Source organism: Aythya ferina (genome assembly GCF_964211825.1).
Source record: "Aythya ferina genome assembly, chromosome: 3".
In the NCBI taxonomy this organism is placed as follows: Eukaryota; Metazoa; Chordata; class Aves; order Anseriformes; family Anatidae; genus Aythya; species Aythya ferina.
This window is the reverse complement of record NC_140298.1, coordinates 54,757,833-54,774,527: the sequence shown is the minus strand read 5'-3', so window position 1 is coordinate 54,774,527 and position 16,695 is coordinate 54,757,833. Positions and strand designations below refer to the sequence as shown.

The following is a 16,695-nucleotide window of genomic DNA, read 5'->3' as shown; positions in this document are numbered from 1 at the left end:
TGCTGACACAGGCTTTTGTACTAGCTCTTGGCTATTCTAAGAGTAGGAAGAGAGGAGCCAGTTTTCTAATTTGATTGCTTAGCTGGAGATTTTCTTGTTATATGTTTCCTTCATCTTTCTCAGCACAGGGACAGGTAGACTTGGGTTGTTGAAATGGATGGGAAGAAGTTAGGTGCTGTACTTCTACCCTGTGCATAGCCCTAGCTGTCCCCAAAGGCTCTGGAAGATCCTGTGCAATGCAGGTTTCTCAGGACTATGTGTGCAGGGTGCTTAGCGGATCTCTTTCCAGCCCAGTTTGTGGCTATTTAGGCAAGCTGTTGTATCTGTCTTGCTGCTGTTTTGGACTTCAATCTTCCCAAGGACCCTTTCCACAGGAAGCTGAGGGAGAAATAGAGACACAGTGGGAGACAGCAGTGACGGCAAGTGTTTTTGGTGTGCCTGCCCACCTGTCCCGCAGCAGCCCTTGGAGTGGTGGAAACTTCCTGATCAGTAGAAGAACAGGTTGGATTACAGACTGTAAGGAGCAGAAATGTCTGCCACTTTCTTCTCCATTTCCTCTTCCCTTGAATCATGTCTTGGATGACTACCCAGATCATATCACCAAGACGAGCTGCACGTGCAGTCGGTGAGGTGTGTAGTTAGTTTTCATCTTTCTGTAGAACACGAGGTACTGGCCACTAGACTTGATTTACAATTAAATGGCAAATCCTACAGTGTATTCCCAGGACCCCAGGAGAGATAAGTCATTTGAGTTGTATTTTTAATAGATTGTTATAAATCATTTTTATATTGCTGTAATTGAATAAGGTGCTTTAGAGAAACAGAAGATTGTACATTCCCTGCCCCTAGGAGTTTGCTTGCTAAGTACATCTTGAGGTACAAAAGGTACTTTGTGTAATTTTATGCAGTGCAAGCCCTTGTTACTAATGACAGTGTTGTAAATGTGGCCCATATCCTGCAACAGCTTAATGTGTGCTTAACATTGAGGATTTAGCATGCCTCCGGATGAGTATGGTGATTCATGCCAGAGAATACAAAAGACTGCCTTGTCGGCTTCTCCACCTGCCCTTCTGCCAGAGATTGCTGCCCTGCCTCCGACTCAACACATGCAAGGGTGTGCCAGCCTCAGATCTGCTGCAGCTCAAAGCACGCTAGCTCAGGACTTAGGAACAGCTATGCTGGGTCAGGCCAAAGGTCTGTCTAGCCCAGTGTTGTCATGTTTCTGACAGCGATCAGGGAAAGAGCAGAAGGAACAGGGCAAACACAAAATGATCTGGCATATTATCCCAGCTTCTGAAAAAGAGTGTTTTAGGGACCTTGTGAGCCCAAGTTTGTTTAATGGGCTGATGGGCCTATTTTCCATGAGTTTAAGCTTAAACTGAAATCGATGTAGTCACACGATGGTCATATTCCAGCCTGGTTAATTCCATTTTGCATTTTCACCTTCCCTTGGCTCATCTTCAGATAAAGCATTCATGCCCTAAAGCTGTGGTGTAGTGTTTGCTAGTGCAATTTTGTAGCAGCTGCACTCCACCCCAGAGATAGGTGCATTTTGGCAGTAAGTGATCCTTAGATTTAAATAATCTATAATTCTTTGGAGCACTTTTTGGGCTTGTAAAAGGTGTTATACAAATCAATGAATAATTTTCACTCACCATTGTTTGTAATATATTCTTACTCCTCAGCTGAAAACAAAATTTCTTTTTCTATTGATTTTCTTCCTTTATGTTTGGACAAATTGATTTTTCCTTTTCCTAATGGAGCAGAAACTAACATATCTGGATTTCAGTTACTTTTCCCTTTCTGCTTCAGCATCATTTAGGATATCAAAAGGCATAAAAACAGCTCTAAGGAATAGTATTAATTCATTAACTTCAAGGGACCTGACACTGTTTTAATCCATTTTAAGGGAGCATGTATCTTTATTTCTATTTCTTTTTTTCTTCCTAATTTCATCAGTGGATTTATAGGAGTTCTCTAAACACGTGTTAAAGAGACAAGTATAAATATAATGCTGTGGCTTGGGAGGGTGAGGTGGGAGAATTAAGCACAGTTTAAGGTAGGCCAAATAGTTGGATCACAGAAGAAATGTTTGAATCACTCCTGAAAATGTGTACAGAATTTAGCAGGGTCTTGATGATGTCCTATTTCTGCACACTGCAGCCCTTCTAAGTCGGGCTGCAACATAAGCAATGAGCTAAATATTCTTACAGAGTTTTCAGCTCAGGTTTGGTCAGGAAGAATCACAATTCTCTTGACCTGAGAAGTGATATGGTTAGCCTGAAAAAGTTGTGAAAGACTAGGTTATACCCTTTAATAAGTAGCTTTATCTGAACCCAACTTCTGAATCAACATTCATTGAAAAGTTCAAATATGATTAGAGGCTTAATACAGCCAGTGACTACCTATAATAGTTCAGGCTACAGTAGAGAAAGAGATTAGTGAATATTGGGATAAACTAAATGTATTTTAATTCATTGGGTCTTATGAAATTCAGCTCAGGGTACAGAGAAAACTGGCTGAAACAATTCCAGATAGTTTGGTGTTTATCCCCAGAAGTCACAGAGGACAGGTGAGATTCTGGAGGATGGAAAACAGGCAGAGATACTGTCTACCCATAACAAGGAGAAAAAGCCAAATCCATTGATTTGTAATCAAGTCAGATACCTGTCAATACAGGGAACAAACAATCAAACAATTGATCTGTTAATGCCTCAGAAAGGTACCAAGTTTGTGAGTAGAATAGCCGGTATCAATCTCTTTTCCTTCTATGACAAGGCAACAAACCTTGTGAGTAGGAAAAATGCATTGGAAATAGGCATCCCAATTTTAATAAGGTTTTGATACAGTTTTACGAGACATTGTCATAAACAGCCTGGAGAGACGATGACAGGAAGAAACTGTCATCTTAGGTCAATGCACAACTGGCTGTCAAGCTGTGGTCAGAGAGCAGTGATTACTGATGATTAACTGGGAAACTGAAAGGGGGTTTTGAGTGCTGTCCTTTGAGACCTGTGCCATGCCATGTATGTGTTTGTTCTTAATGGCTGGGATGGTGGATGGCAGAAGGCTCTCATTTGGCTTCTGAGCTAGGATGAGCTGAATGCAGGGAGGAGATTGGGTTCAGAATGAAAAATAATCTGGTCAAATCAGGGGAGTGGCCTGGACAGACTGGGATGGAAGACTGTGAGGACAAAAGCGGAGCTCTCTATTGGGGTAGGAATACTCACCAGCATTAATGCACAAATAGGAAATTCTTGTTAAGCATATGTTGTAGACAGAAGGGTCTGGGTCTTAGGGTGGATCACATTCAAATAGGTTTCACATGAAATAGACTACACATGAAATATGACTCAATAGGGTCACATGATTGTGATCAACTAGAAAAATGATCCATGAGGGAAGATTGAACAAATTGGGCTAACTAAACTAAAGAGGAGGGAAGGAACATGCTAAGTCTTGAAAGACAACTGGAAAGAAGGAAGAAATAATCTGTCATCTTTGTCTACTGGGACAATGGGTAATGGGCTTTAACTGCAGCAAGAGAGACATAGCCTAGATGCCAGCAAAATCCTTTTGCTGGTGATAATGGCAAAATGGAGAAATTGGCTGCTTGGAAGATTACCAAATGTCCACCGCTGGAGGTTAGACGGATATCAGTCCAGAATAACATGGATCTAATTCATCTTGCCTTTTGGAGACAGAGATAGACTAGGTGACCTCCTGAGGTGCCTTTCAGCTTCAATTTCTTGAACTTAAGCATCTTTTAATTTCATTTCCATTTTCTTTTAATTTCTTTTCATTTCAGATAAGCCTTCCTAGTCTGTGAAGAGTTAAGGTTTCTCTGTTCCTCAGTATCTTACTGCATATTGTTAGCATTTAGCATCAATTAAAATGGCAAAGTCTTACGATCCACTCTCCACCTTTGCTCAGCCTTATCCATTACTCTTGAACCAGTTAAATAAATATGGTTTAACTGCAGTCTACTGAATAAATGTTCTCTCTTTCTTTCTCTGTATGTATGTCTGTACATATATAATATCTATATATATATATTTGAAATTATGATTCCATTTATCCTAAGTTTCTGGAATTTATTGATTTTTTTTAACAGTGTTTAAATTACATCCACTTTTATGGAGACAAATCTGTTGAAGAATTAAACAGCAAAGTTTGCTCCAATCTATAAACATGACAGGGGGATGATTTCCTCTCATTTGCTAAATATACAGCTCCTTAGTCGGAGACATAAATAAGAATGTTGCCTAAGTAGGTCAGATTTGAGCTAGGGCTTTTCAAAAGACATGAAAGCACCCACCGTGAATATACACTTCAAAGCCAGAACCCATTTTTTTGTGCACATTTTGTTCCCGAGAAGTTTTCCATCTGTTCTAATGTCATGGCTTTGCCACAGTGGCTTGTCCTCAGACTCTGTATCTCTGGCAACTCATATGCTTTACTTTTTAATGCGGCAGGTAAAGGAGATAATTGGAAGACCTTCAGAGCTGGGGGAGGGGGGTGGGAGGAAAGGGGGAATCTTTCACTTCTAAATGGAGGCGAAGGACAGACATCCTCAGTTCCTTGTTGTTAGATATCCAGTTTGATTGGATGCCAGAAGCTGAAAGGAGGGAGTGTGCATTTTTGAAAGGCTTTTCGAGGAGCGTATCTCAAATTAAAAGAGAAATAATATTTATAGAGGTTAGTGAAGTTCACTTCACCCTGTTCTCTGTAGCAGTGCAGTTCCAAATTCAGGATTCTTGATGGATTTAATCCCTTTTTCATCAGCAATAGTCCAACATGATCTTCCTGTCACTTTTTCAAATGATGTCTTTCTGACTTCTCCATGTAGCTCTGAAAGGGGAGGAAGCTTCCTCACTAATATGTCACTCAACCCACCCACCCAGACACCCACAGCTTGTTTGAAGCCAGCATAAAAAATAAAAATCCACCCTGGATTGTAGCTGAGCTGAAGAGAGCGCTTCTTTAAATATCAATATCAGGGAGCATTGGTCCTAGGGGTGAAGCCAGGTATTATCCAACTACTCATTAATATCTCAAGACAGCCCTCAGTCTTACAAACCAAGCAGAGCTGCACTTTTGCTATTTTACCTGCAAATTAATGACAGCATTGCTGTGTGCTAAGTTTACACAAGACCTTCTATTTATTTGGATTGCGGAGTGCCTGCCACTCACAGAGGAACTGCTGGATCATCGTTGGGTGCTGCGTGACTCAGCCCTGCTTGGTTGTTGCCACCTCTGTAACAGGGAGTAGGAAGTGGTGGGACATCCAGGGCTGGGGGTGCCTCTGCCAGGCACTGACTGCTGTGCCTAACCTGCTGTGTGAAGATGAAACAAAAGGCAAGGAATGGGATGTGAAGGAACCAGAGGCCAGCAGGAGAAGGCACTGCTAACGAAGACAAACCTTGCGCATATGCCTGAGGAAATCTACAGCGAGGGATGGAATGACCAAGGGGGCCTGCAGCTCCCAGGACTGGGCCTGGGAGAAGACTTGCAGGAAGCATAAAAATCCTCTCTCTTGTCTTTGGCAGATTGGCCATGCTTAGTGCTCAGGGAGCAAAACATCTTTCTAAATATCTAAAGAATATCTCTGGGGCTATCTGCATCTTCACACTCTGAGGCTGATAACACCCACTATTATGACCACCCTGTCTGCAAACAACCCTGGGACAAATGAGTACATTTAGTACATCAACACTCACCTATGTAACAAATGTCTGGCAGCACTTGTGTTTGCTGGACTCTAAGGAGAAAGCAAACTGCCTTCCTTCCTGCATCTCAAAGTACCTTCATGACACCAACGGGAGGTGGCCCTGCCCATGGCAGGGGGTTGGAACTAGGTGATCTTTAAGGCCCCTTCCAACCCAGACCATTCTGTGATTCTCTAGCAAACCTGTGAAATGCAGTCAAAATTCAGAGCATGATGGACTGTCACCTGGTTCACAGCAACACCTGGCAGTGGGCATAGCACCATATACAAATAAATTAGTGTTTTGCCCATTGCTGGAAGAAAAAAACAGGGTAAGAATTTGATTCAAAGGACTCAGCAATTAAGAGCAGAATGAATATGAGTCATCTGTCCAGCAAAGGCTGTGCCAGATGCAGACACAAAGTAATTCTGCTTGTTAATACCACTTACGCAACATTGGTCCTATGACAGGGAACATTTGCTGTCAGCTTGTAAGGAGGTACGTGCACATGCACACATATGCAAGAACATTGGTATAATTTGGGGTTGTTCAGTTTGCTGATCTGCCAGCTATTCCTCTCAGGGCATTTTTAGTAAGTCTCAAAGTATTTTGGACGTTTACAGATTTTGCCTCTTGGCCCAGAGAATATCAATATAGACACCGAATATAAAGCTAGCTAAAATTTGGAAATTCAGTTGGAAGGAAGTGCTCTTGTTTCATCATGGGATGTGCATTAAACGAAGCAAACCAAAGAAATACTAAAGAAATTCCCAGCAGCTCCATAGCTCTACTGCTGCTCAGTGGGATGGAGAGCAACGTGAAATATAACTTGTCAGTGAGCTGCTGCCTTGGGCTCCCAGGACCAGTGGCTCCAGGGCAGTACTTCAGGAGAGGAGACCCTATCTTGCCAAGAAGGAACCCTGCAGCATGAAGCTGAGGACATTTATAGCACCACCGCATTCTCTGTTGCAGATGAGATGCTTGTTGGGCATTTAGAGGGAGATGCTGAGGTCCTGAACAACAGGGTCAGGCTTTTTTAGTGAAGGTTAAAGATGAGTGCTGCCTGATGAGCTGCTAAGGATATGAAGGTGGAGGTACTAAATGTGTAAGATGCCTCGGGCTGCTTGACACAAGGATAGTAGTAGTGGCAGACTTTGCGGTGCTTTAATGTGATTTACTAAGCTGTTTCCCATGCTTGCCGTGGTTTCATTTACCCTCAGTTATCTTTATTGTTCAGGTTATCCAGGTCAAGAAATTTGTTTACTTGGGAAGGGGTAGAACTCATGAAACATAGGCCCAGGTTCATGCAGAAAATGCATGATTGTGATCAGTTGTGAAAATGAAAGAAGATGAAGGGTTTTCTTCTTGGTGGCTTGTTGACAGGTGCATGTGTCTCGTCTTCATCATGCTATTGCAATGAAAACACCTGGAAATGAATTGGGGGGGTTGAGGATTCAGGGAGGGAAAATGAATTGCTGGTGCTGAAGGCAGCCAGGTTGAGTAGCAGGAGACAGCAATGTGCTGCTGCTTGCAAGGCACTGCTGGGAGATGGGGAAACGGAGGAGCACGGAGGTCAGGGCTATTAACTCTGTGTGTTGTATATGTGAGTGACAGCAGGGCTATTTCAAACCCAGCTATTAAATTTTTACAGTTTTTTTGCTGATTTTTTTTCATCTTCATTCTTAATAAAGAGGATTCGCCTTTGGTGAGGGATTGCAAGATGCTCTGCTGCCCTAAGAGGAACCAAGTGTTGTCACATCACTGGATCTAGCATGGATCTTGCTGAATTCAAGGGGCTAGTCCTGGGGACAGACACAGGTCCAGATCTACCTGGTCTCTATGCTTTGCTACTCAGCTTGCATGTAAAGCTCATGAGCTGTGAGCACATGGAACACCAAGGTGGGAAATAAATTCAGACACATAGGATGCCCAGCTTTAAAAGTCACTGGCAGCAAAATGTGGTGTAATGATAACTTCCAGGATGGCAGGCTCTTATTTAAACAGACTTTGAGCACCATGGGGGCTTGGTGTGATGGGTTGAAAGGGTTGCAGTGGGGACATGGGCTGGCAGTGGGCCCATGAGGCCGGGGAGCACAGCGGGGTGCTGGAGGTGAGCAGCCTCACCCCCCACTGATGGCTTCCAGGAGGGGATGAATAAAAGGCGGTTTGGGGCTTTCTGTGCTCCCCCTGCACCTCCAGACATTGCAGCTGCTCACAGAGGCTGTCAAGTCAGAAGTCTGCTTCTCCTGAGTGCTTGCTGTAAACACTACGTGCAGCAGTGCTGATTATACATCAGTGCGCCGGGCTAACTATAGCACAGTAATTAAAGGGGTGAGAACATTTTGGAGTACTTTCTGCCACTTGTTGTGTGCGTAATCCCCCTGTGTTTGGCAATAAATAGAACTTTTAAGTTTAATTAATACACACTTGGCTGGCTATCCACTTAAAGCATGCTTCGGCAGCCCAGGCCATTACCCACTTAGGTGCCATAGTAGTGGTGCGATGGTGGGGAGGGCTGCAGGAGAGCCCCCCCGGCAGGGTTGGCACAGCTCTGCATCGGGGAAAAGTGGGTCAGTGGGCAATGCACAGGCAACCGGGCACTGGAGGGGAAGACAAAGTAAACAATCAGCTTTTCTCCTGAATGTGGAGCAGTTCTGGCTATCTTTCTAATTTATTTCTGAACACTGGGTTTCATAAGTGAGTTCCTCCCAGGCTGGGGTGTCAGCAGGTCAAATGAGTCTGAAGAGAGAAATGGGGTCTCATCTCTCTTTCCCTCTCCAACTTTTGTGTAGGGCAGTTCAAGCCATTGATTTTTATTTTTATTTTTAGTTTAGCAGAAACAACAAAAACAAACAAAAAATGGTTTGGATCGGATCAAATATACATTCCTTCCCTCCTCCTCCCCTCCTGGGATGAAACAAACAAACAAATCATGCCGTTTAGCACAATTGTGTCATTTGCCCTGAAACAAGCCATTTCATTTTGTGCACTTTTTGAAAAGCAAAGGCAAGGAACAGTGAGAGTTTCATAAAACAGGCAGAGGAGCTGGGCTCCAGTCCTGTCTATGGCAAGCACTCGTTTATTTATTGGAGGTGGTGGGGTGTCAGCATTTCACTATTTCAGTCCCCCCAGCTACAGAACACACCCCAGGTTGTGATGTTTGGGGAATTTTTCTGGGGGTGGCATTGAGGCTGGGCAGGTGAAGCGGTGAACTGAACTGTAGCCAGTGCATGGGGAGCGAGAGTGAGCCACAGGAGAGCAGAAGCGCGGGTCAGGGAGGACAGGGAAAAGATTTAACTCAGAGTGGGGAGAGAAGGTGTCAGTGGAGAACCAGGTCTCCATTGTTGCACCTTTTTTGCTTTTTTCTTGCTCTCTGATACCATTTTTCCATTGATCTCACTGATTCCACTGCCTCTCCTTATCCTTTACCCCATGCCTTCTCACCTCCTATTCCCAGCCCTTTTTTAGCTTCTCAGCCTTTCCTCCTGACCAGGTGCTTTGATCTGGGAAGCTGAATTGGTGGTCCATGGTGTAAAATGACTGCTTGCTCTTCCTAGGGCTCAGCTTGCATATGGCTGTGTTTTGAAGACCCAGTTATGTGTGGTGAACTCTAATTTTCACAGGGGTTTATTTGTTTTATTTTTTTTTCTTTTTAACTCTTCATGTTGGCAAAATGTTTCCTTTTGGAATTGCCCACTTAGAGAAGATGCACTGGCTTATTCTGCAAGGTGGAGGGCAAGACACAAACTTTCTCCTGACTTCAGATAGAATGAAGTAGGCAGTTGCAGGGTGCAAATCATTTGCCCCCATTTTCCATCGATATAGGAAGACAGGCAGTGTTTCCCTAAGGAAAATGCTTCTCTGCATTAGCTCTGCTGCAAGCATCAGCCACGTGCCCAGGGGAATGCCATGCTCTCCCTGCTTGGCCCAGCCAGTGGCAGCAGGTCCAGAAGCTAGCAGATTTAATAAAAAAGGCTTCATGTCAGGGTGGGTGGTCCTGTGCTTATTTTTGTCCTCTGCACCCCTGTTTCCCACATTAGGAAGGGAAGATCTCATTGTTACCACATCTCTCATACATGTATTTCCTGGCCTGTCACCCTGTCCTACTCCAAGAACTGCAAGCACCAGCTCCTCCTTTACTGAAATGGGGCAGCAATTTGCTGCAAGGAGACTTCTTCCTTTGCTCTTCCCTGTGATACACAGTAATCATCCCCTACACCAGGCATTGGGTGCTTGCTTGAGCTGTACTTCCTTTTCTTCATGGCAGAGAGCTACTCCCTTGCACAACAATGACCAAAGGCGTAGATGTGCTTCTCTTTTACATTGTGAATGTTATTTTGCATTCTGTGCGTGCAGAATGTGGTTTTCTTTTTCTTTTTCTTTTTCTTTTTCTTTTTCTTTTTCTTTTATATTTTTTTTTCTAAGTCTTTCTGTCCCCTCCACTCTCAGAAATATCTTCATTTTTCATCCTGTGGTTTTCAATGACTGTCTGTTTTTTTGTACCTTCTTCATAACAATCCCACTCAAGAGGCAAAAAAGGAGGCTCTGAAGCCCAGTTCCTAGATTACGACCTGCACATTATTTTAATTTAAGCCTGCCTACTGTTACAACAGAGAATTGAGGTGTAAGTATGTAAAGTGCTTTGGGAGCCCTGTGATAAAGGACCCTATAAAAACATAAATGTAAGCAGACGGCAGTCTCAACCTGCATGTTAGAAGCAACACATGAGCTCACAGAAGAGGGTGCAAACTCAACCCCTTCCTGGGGCCATCTCAGGCAACAATTAATGAAGCCCTTGCCAGAGCTTCTTTCTCATGTAGACCTCTCCATTTCTCACCAAGTTGCATCAGCCTCAGAGCCAAATTAAATCATTTGTTTTGTAGTTCCAGGTTCAGTCAGTCTTTTTGTGCCTATTCAGAAAGAGATCCATGACCATGGCATGAAACCCATGACAAAGCACCATCCTGCTGCCTGTGGCATTGCCAGCCACAGCTATGGTTGTATCTAAACTGCTGGGATGCTGATGTCTTCAAGCAGGGAAAAGCCTAAGGCAGATCCATGGATGTACTATCTGTCACCAGTTTGCGGTTGAGATCAATCTGGGGCATGATGTGCAGGAATGGAAAGAAGTGAAAACTAATGAGTGAGACATGCAGAGACACGTGCTTGCTGAGGAAAAGAGAGCTGATCTTTTTCTGCTCTTGCCTGTTCTTCTAAACACCATTTTTTTTCCAAAGGATGAATTTTCTCTTTATCTAACTTGGCTTTTTTCCCTGCTGTGAAATGTTTTGGGTCAGACGATATTTTGCTGGGCTTTAGAAAACTGCTAAGAATTAATTAATCTGTAATTAAATTGATGGGGAAAAGACGTACAGAACTGTTAATAGAATTACATCCTCAAAAGGAGCAAAAATAAGACAGTTTCCTTTCATTTCTCTTTTTTGCAGTTTGCAGTCTGACAGATTTCTGACCAAGTTCGAGTTAAGACAAAGTGCATGTGGCAAAAGTTGGAAGTGTTGTAATGCTGCCTACTGTGATTTGTATAAACATTTAGGATCCCCTGGAGAGGAATGTAATCCAGGGTTCCCTGCTTATACAGAAACACTCAGAACAATATAATATTTGAAAGAAAAGAAACATCTTTAATTGGATTTGTACTGACTATTTTTGAAATACAAAGACGACACTTTATCCAGTAAGCTACAGATTTTGTTTGCAGTTGCAGGGAATAGGCAGGACTCAAATTAGCTACAGGACAGTCTTCAATCTTGTTCCATGAGCCCAACAAAATGCTGAGGTTAGCATGAAAAATGCTAATGATAAGAAAAGAAAGAAAAGGCTATAAAATTCAAGCCATGTGCGTCTCTAAGTTTATGCAAATTAGTCCAAATGGTTCATGTGATTTTCTCATGTATCCCTCAAATAACAACAACAAAAAGAAATAGAAAATGGTCAACAGTTTGTCTTGCTTCTGACTAGAAGTTTGCTCTCAGGTGGTTACAGTTGTTGCCTCACACTGCTTACCTAGGTAGGTGGTTCCAAAGGGCAATGCGCTTGCTCCCTGCAAAAGCTACCACAAGACCACCTCGCTCTGAATCCCTTCTGCCTCATGGGATAACCTTCCCTGGTCTTAGCACCCATCCTCCTGTAGCCAATGGGAGAATAGCAACTCATGGCCCTGCTCATGTTTTCATGCCAGACTGTCTCTCTTTATTGTGTTGAAAGCCAGGAAAGGAAAGTACTTCATTTCAAGGAGAATCAACAGCAACAACAAAAAGAAAATAACACTTCAAAGAGCATATCCAGATTTGCAATGTCCCTCAGCTTTTGTAATGATAGAAGGATGATACTAGAAAATTTCATTAAGGGTATAAAACTAGTTTGATTTTTCTTTTCCTTCCCATTGTTATATTTTTTTTCCTTCTTTACATTGACAGTTGGTGAGGTTCATCAGTAATAGGCCTAATTTTTTTCAGATGTTGCACTCCTCTTACCATCAATAGGTGCTGAAGAATAACCAAACTTGAAGCAAGAATAAGCATGAGAGATATTCTGCCCTGAAGCAACTAAAAATTCTGTGCATCTATAGTTGTCTGTATTTATTATTTCCAAGTACTGAAATATTTTTAAGGTGTATTCATATAGGAGGAAAAGATATAAGCTTAGGTTCACCGTGCCCATCTTCTGGCACATAATGGATATCCCAACATAAGAAATTCTGCCGCTTAGGCCTCCTTTTATGTAACAAGTGAAAGAAATAGGTATCTTCATGAGGCAATTAAAACTGTGCAAGATATGAGAGCCCCTCTGGAGGGGACTGTTGCTTCATTGACTTGAGTGACTACACACCTAATGTAGGTCTCTTGTCTAAGCATTAGGAGGGATGAGTGTAATCCATATTCACTGAGATGATAAGTGAAACTTAGGACAGGACAATTTGTAAATGATAAGATCCTTTAATTTCTTTTTAAGGAAGGTGCACACTTGGATGGTTCCATTAACTGTGTTTGGCAGAGCTGTGAAGACATTAAGTCAAGACTAATGTAGCCAACCAAATAAGAATGACTTTTTGGAGGGACTCTTAGAGAATGGGATTTTACATGTATATGGGACAAAGAGACAAAGTGGAGAAGAGGGGTAGGTCTTGGAAATGGGGACAAGGAATTTAAGTTGAAGACACCTAAACAATATATTAGTAAATGCTAATGGCCACATCACCTCTTTGTTAAAGACTCCAAAGAGAAGTTCTTATAGAAGAAGAAAAATAACTTCTCTTGTCCCCTCTTTAATGGATGAATGACGGTCCCCTCCTTCCCAAGAGACTGACAATGATAACATGGAGAAGCAAAATGGGGAGGAAGGAAAGGGGGGATGAGTCTGTGACACAACTTGGAGGGGTCACTGTCATCTCAGTTAATATTAGACATCTATAGATGTTAATATCATGGATGAGCTAGTTGTCCTGAGCTTGCTTTTGAGTCAAAGGAGAGAAACCACTTCTTTTAGGGAACTGCTCAGCAGTTCAGCTGAGCTATTTTGGATGTTTATTTAAAAGTGAGATGACTCCTACCTTGCCTGTTTCCTTCTGTTGATAAAAAAGGAGATGGGGGTTGTTAACTCAGATGGGGAGTCTACATTTTATCAGATGCTATCAAGCAATCTGTAAACTTGCATTCACCTCAGATAGCTAACAAAACTGCCAAACAATTATTTTCCCAACAAATCTCATTGCTTCTTAATCCAAGTAGGACTTTTAGGGGGTAGAGGAGACTTGCAAGGCTGACATATTTAAGAAAAGGCAAAATAAGATATTTTTGGTAAATTACATTTCCTTATTAGTCATCGCTTCTCTTTTCATTTTGAGAAACTGCCCTCTTCAGATGTGTTCATTTTATTTGGCATAAGTGCAGATAATTCCAGATGTTGCTGATTTTTTTTTTTTCAATTCATTGCCTTAGGAAACTGCAGTTGCACCTGAGAGAAAATATAAGCCAACCTGGAAGAAAAAGAAAAGAGATATATATAATAGCCTTGCTAGAGGGAAAGGAAAATCAGATTAATTTATATGCTCTGGATGATCTCTAATTGTTTCCTTAAAGATGAATTAAAAGCTTTTTTTATTCACAAAGAGCTGAGTTCAGGGCCTTATACATTTCCTATTGAGTTGACAATGTCACTGATAAAGAGTTGCATTTTCTATCTTCCCATAAAGGTCTACTATTGCAATGGAAAACAGATTACTAAATGTAGCAATTGGCAGGTAAGCAGAAGTGATAATATGCTTTGATATTGATAGCAATATCCGTGGCTGATATAAATAGGCGTCATCTTGAGACTTCAGCAGAGCTGTGGTTTTTCACCCCATCTGAAGATGTGGCTCCTAGATTCTTAGCTATGGACTGTTGAAATTTAAATGTAGATACATAAAATGTTATCTACCATCACTTTCAAACTTTTGAAGCTTGATGGAGAAAGAATATTCTTGCTATTGTAATCTACCTAGGATAAAACCTGAGATAACACTGAGTATCAAGTTTTTTTCTTGCTTTAGGATAACTTTTTTTTTTTTTTTGCTTACCTTCTCTGCTATGTCAACAGAAGATGACAAGGTTAATGACATACAGACCCTTTCCCCTCTAGAGTAGCAGTTCATCTCTAGTTGATGTTGCTAGCTACTGAGCGTCATTTCACCTAATAATGATAACAAACAAACAAACAAACAAAAAAACTCATCCAGTTCATGGCAGATAAGCTGTTCACAAGTCTACAACTGCTGTGATGAAACTTTCCCTGTCACTAAGTGGAGTGAGTGGGCACGGCAGCCGAATGACATGGTTAAACGCTCCTCTGTGACACCTCTGGAAAGCTGGGCAGACTTTTCTGTCCAAGGCTGGAAGACACCAAGATTTACAGGCTATTACCTTCCACCAGAATAACATTCAGTCAAAGATAACTTGCACCTGCTGGTGAAAGTACTTCCAAATAAATAAATGAAGGAGCGGTATTCTTTGGAAACCAGTCCAGTATCACTTCTGACAGATAACAGCTATTGTGATGAAGAGTAAACACCTCAGTCGCAGGGTGATGTGAAGCATGCTGATGCACACTGGAAGCAAAGCCGCAGACCTGCAGCTGACGGCTGAATCACTGCTGTATCTAATTAGGCACATCAGTTAAGATATGCAAACTTCCAACTGTCTGAGAAGGGCTGAGATTGCTAATACCAATCTGTTATTGTCCTCTCTGCTTAGAAGAGGTGGTGGTGATAAGATTATAGAAACAGCATTTTGTGCTGGTGGGGTTGGTAGTTTTCTGGTTACTTGCTGGGGGGACAGTGGGGCAAGCAGCTCAGTGTTGTTACATCACAATAGTCCGATTTGGCCCTCTGGATAATGTCAAGGTAAAGAAATAAATTGCTGCTATTTACAGTGTTGGTGAATAACAGCAGCCCCTTGGTTTTCTAATGCGGTGTCATTTGAATTGTATATGCTATTGAATCAGACAAACTATGTATTTATGCATTAGATTTCTTCAAAATTCCTAGTACATTTTTTAACCAGATGCAGGAAAAATAAACTGAAATGCCGATCTTTTATTCCTAGGTTGTTTGTGACAGAGATTCAGCAATGCCCTGTGCTGAACATGATTCACGTAATGCACAGAGAGTGGATACTGAGTTTGAAAGGGGTCTAATCAACAATCATAGGAATAAAGAAGGATCTTAACTTAAAAATGTTGATGCATGAAGAAACATAATTCTCTGTGTGCTCAGTTACTGTTTAGGGGACACGTGTACTATAGCAACCACATTGAATCAGTCCAGTGCCATTCAAAAGCAAATTAAGTTGTAAAATCCCACTGTATGTTTATGAGTGTGTGTAAATATATGTATGGAAATTATTTATATATTTGCTACTTTGCATATATTTTTTCTCTTCCTGTATACTCAGCTCATCCCTGGAATCACCCTACCTAGGGTAACAGTGAGGTATCAAGAGGTATCTTGCTCTTTCTACTACATTTTTGAGAAGAAACTTCCTGTAACATCTGACAAGACCACACACAGCCCCCAGGAAAGCTGTTCTCATCCAGGCAGGGGACTCATGAGTGTGAAGGTACCTCTGCTCCTCTGGCTCAGGCCAAAGCACAAATCTACTCTGCAAAGGATGCAATAGTGGGTACCACTGAGCAAGGCAGCATAAGGAAACACTAAAGAAATGCAGCTTCTTTAACATTTCTTGGCCCCTGGAAATGAGGATTGGGCTTTCGGGGGTCTTTCTGAAGGAGGGTGGTGGGAAATGCCCTTTGATACCCAAGGGATGGCATGCCTGGTGAAAGGGGTTGGGGGAAGTGGGAAGACAGGAATGGTGCTGGAGTGTCAGATCTTGTCTCATCGATGGCTGATTGAGCAAGGAGTCTTTGTAAACCTCTCTTAGGCACTTTGTACTTGAAGATGAGGGATACTGAAGTTACTGAAGAAGGAGGCTGATTAAACTACTCTTACCATGAAGAAGATACTGTGGATCTGTAATCCAGGCAGTGCTGATTATTGCTTGTAGCCTCTTGTGTAAATGAAGACAAAAAATTCAGTGTCCTCTTAAGAATTAGGGTGCAGATCCATTTTAAGGATCCTTCATTAGTGGATCCAAAATACCCTCTCTATACCCTGTCCCTGCTCCCATGCAAGGGGAGCCTCTGCTGCCACGCCTGTTCCTGGTGTGACCACGAGTGGTGAAAAGAGATAAATTATAGCAAGAAGTGCATAGAAAAATATATAGAAAATAGGAAAAAAGTGCTTCTTCAGGACCAGGCCATTCTACAGCTCTGTGTTAACTGAGCTGGTGCAAAGGAGAGGGATAACTGAACTTCCTAGGGGATGGGAGGTGGCAGGGGTGAGTGTGGATGGTGGGGGCAGGGGCAGAAACTTCTAACCAATGCTGCTGCCAAAAGATTGAAAACATCATAATCCACTCTTAATTTATTGGGA

At 42.2% G+C, this 16,695-nt stretch overlaps 1 protein-coding gene across 2 annotated transcripts in view; it reads left to right on the top strand.

Annotated features, from left to right (window-relative positions):
• Positions 1 to 16,459, top strand: part of LOC311433562 (uncharacterized protein) — a 42,564-nt gene extending 26,105 nt beyond the window's left edge. The window contains exons 3-4 of one of the 2 annotated variants that reach the window (XM_084512809.1): positions 15,659 to 15,823; positions 16,145 to 16,459. In XM_084512809.1, coding sequence (XP_084368935.1) covers positions 15,659 to 15,823; positions 16,145 to 16,159 — 180 coding nt within the window. In that variant the 3' untranslated portion in view covers positions 16,160 to 16,459. Of the gene's footprint in view, positions 1 to 374; positions 782 to 15,658; positions 15,824 to 16,144 lie in introns of those variants that run through there. The other variant, XM_084512808.1, reaches the window with a different exon arrangement.
• The last annotated feature ends 236 nt before the right edge of the window (positions 16,460 to 16,695 follow it).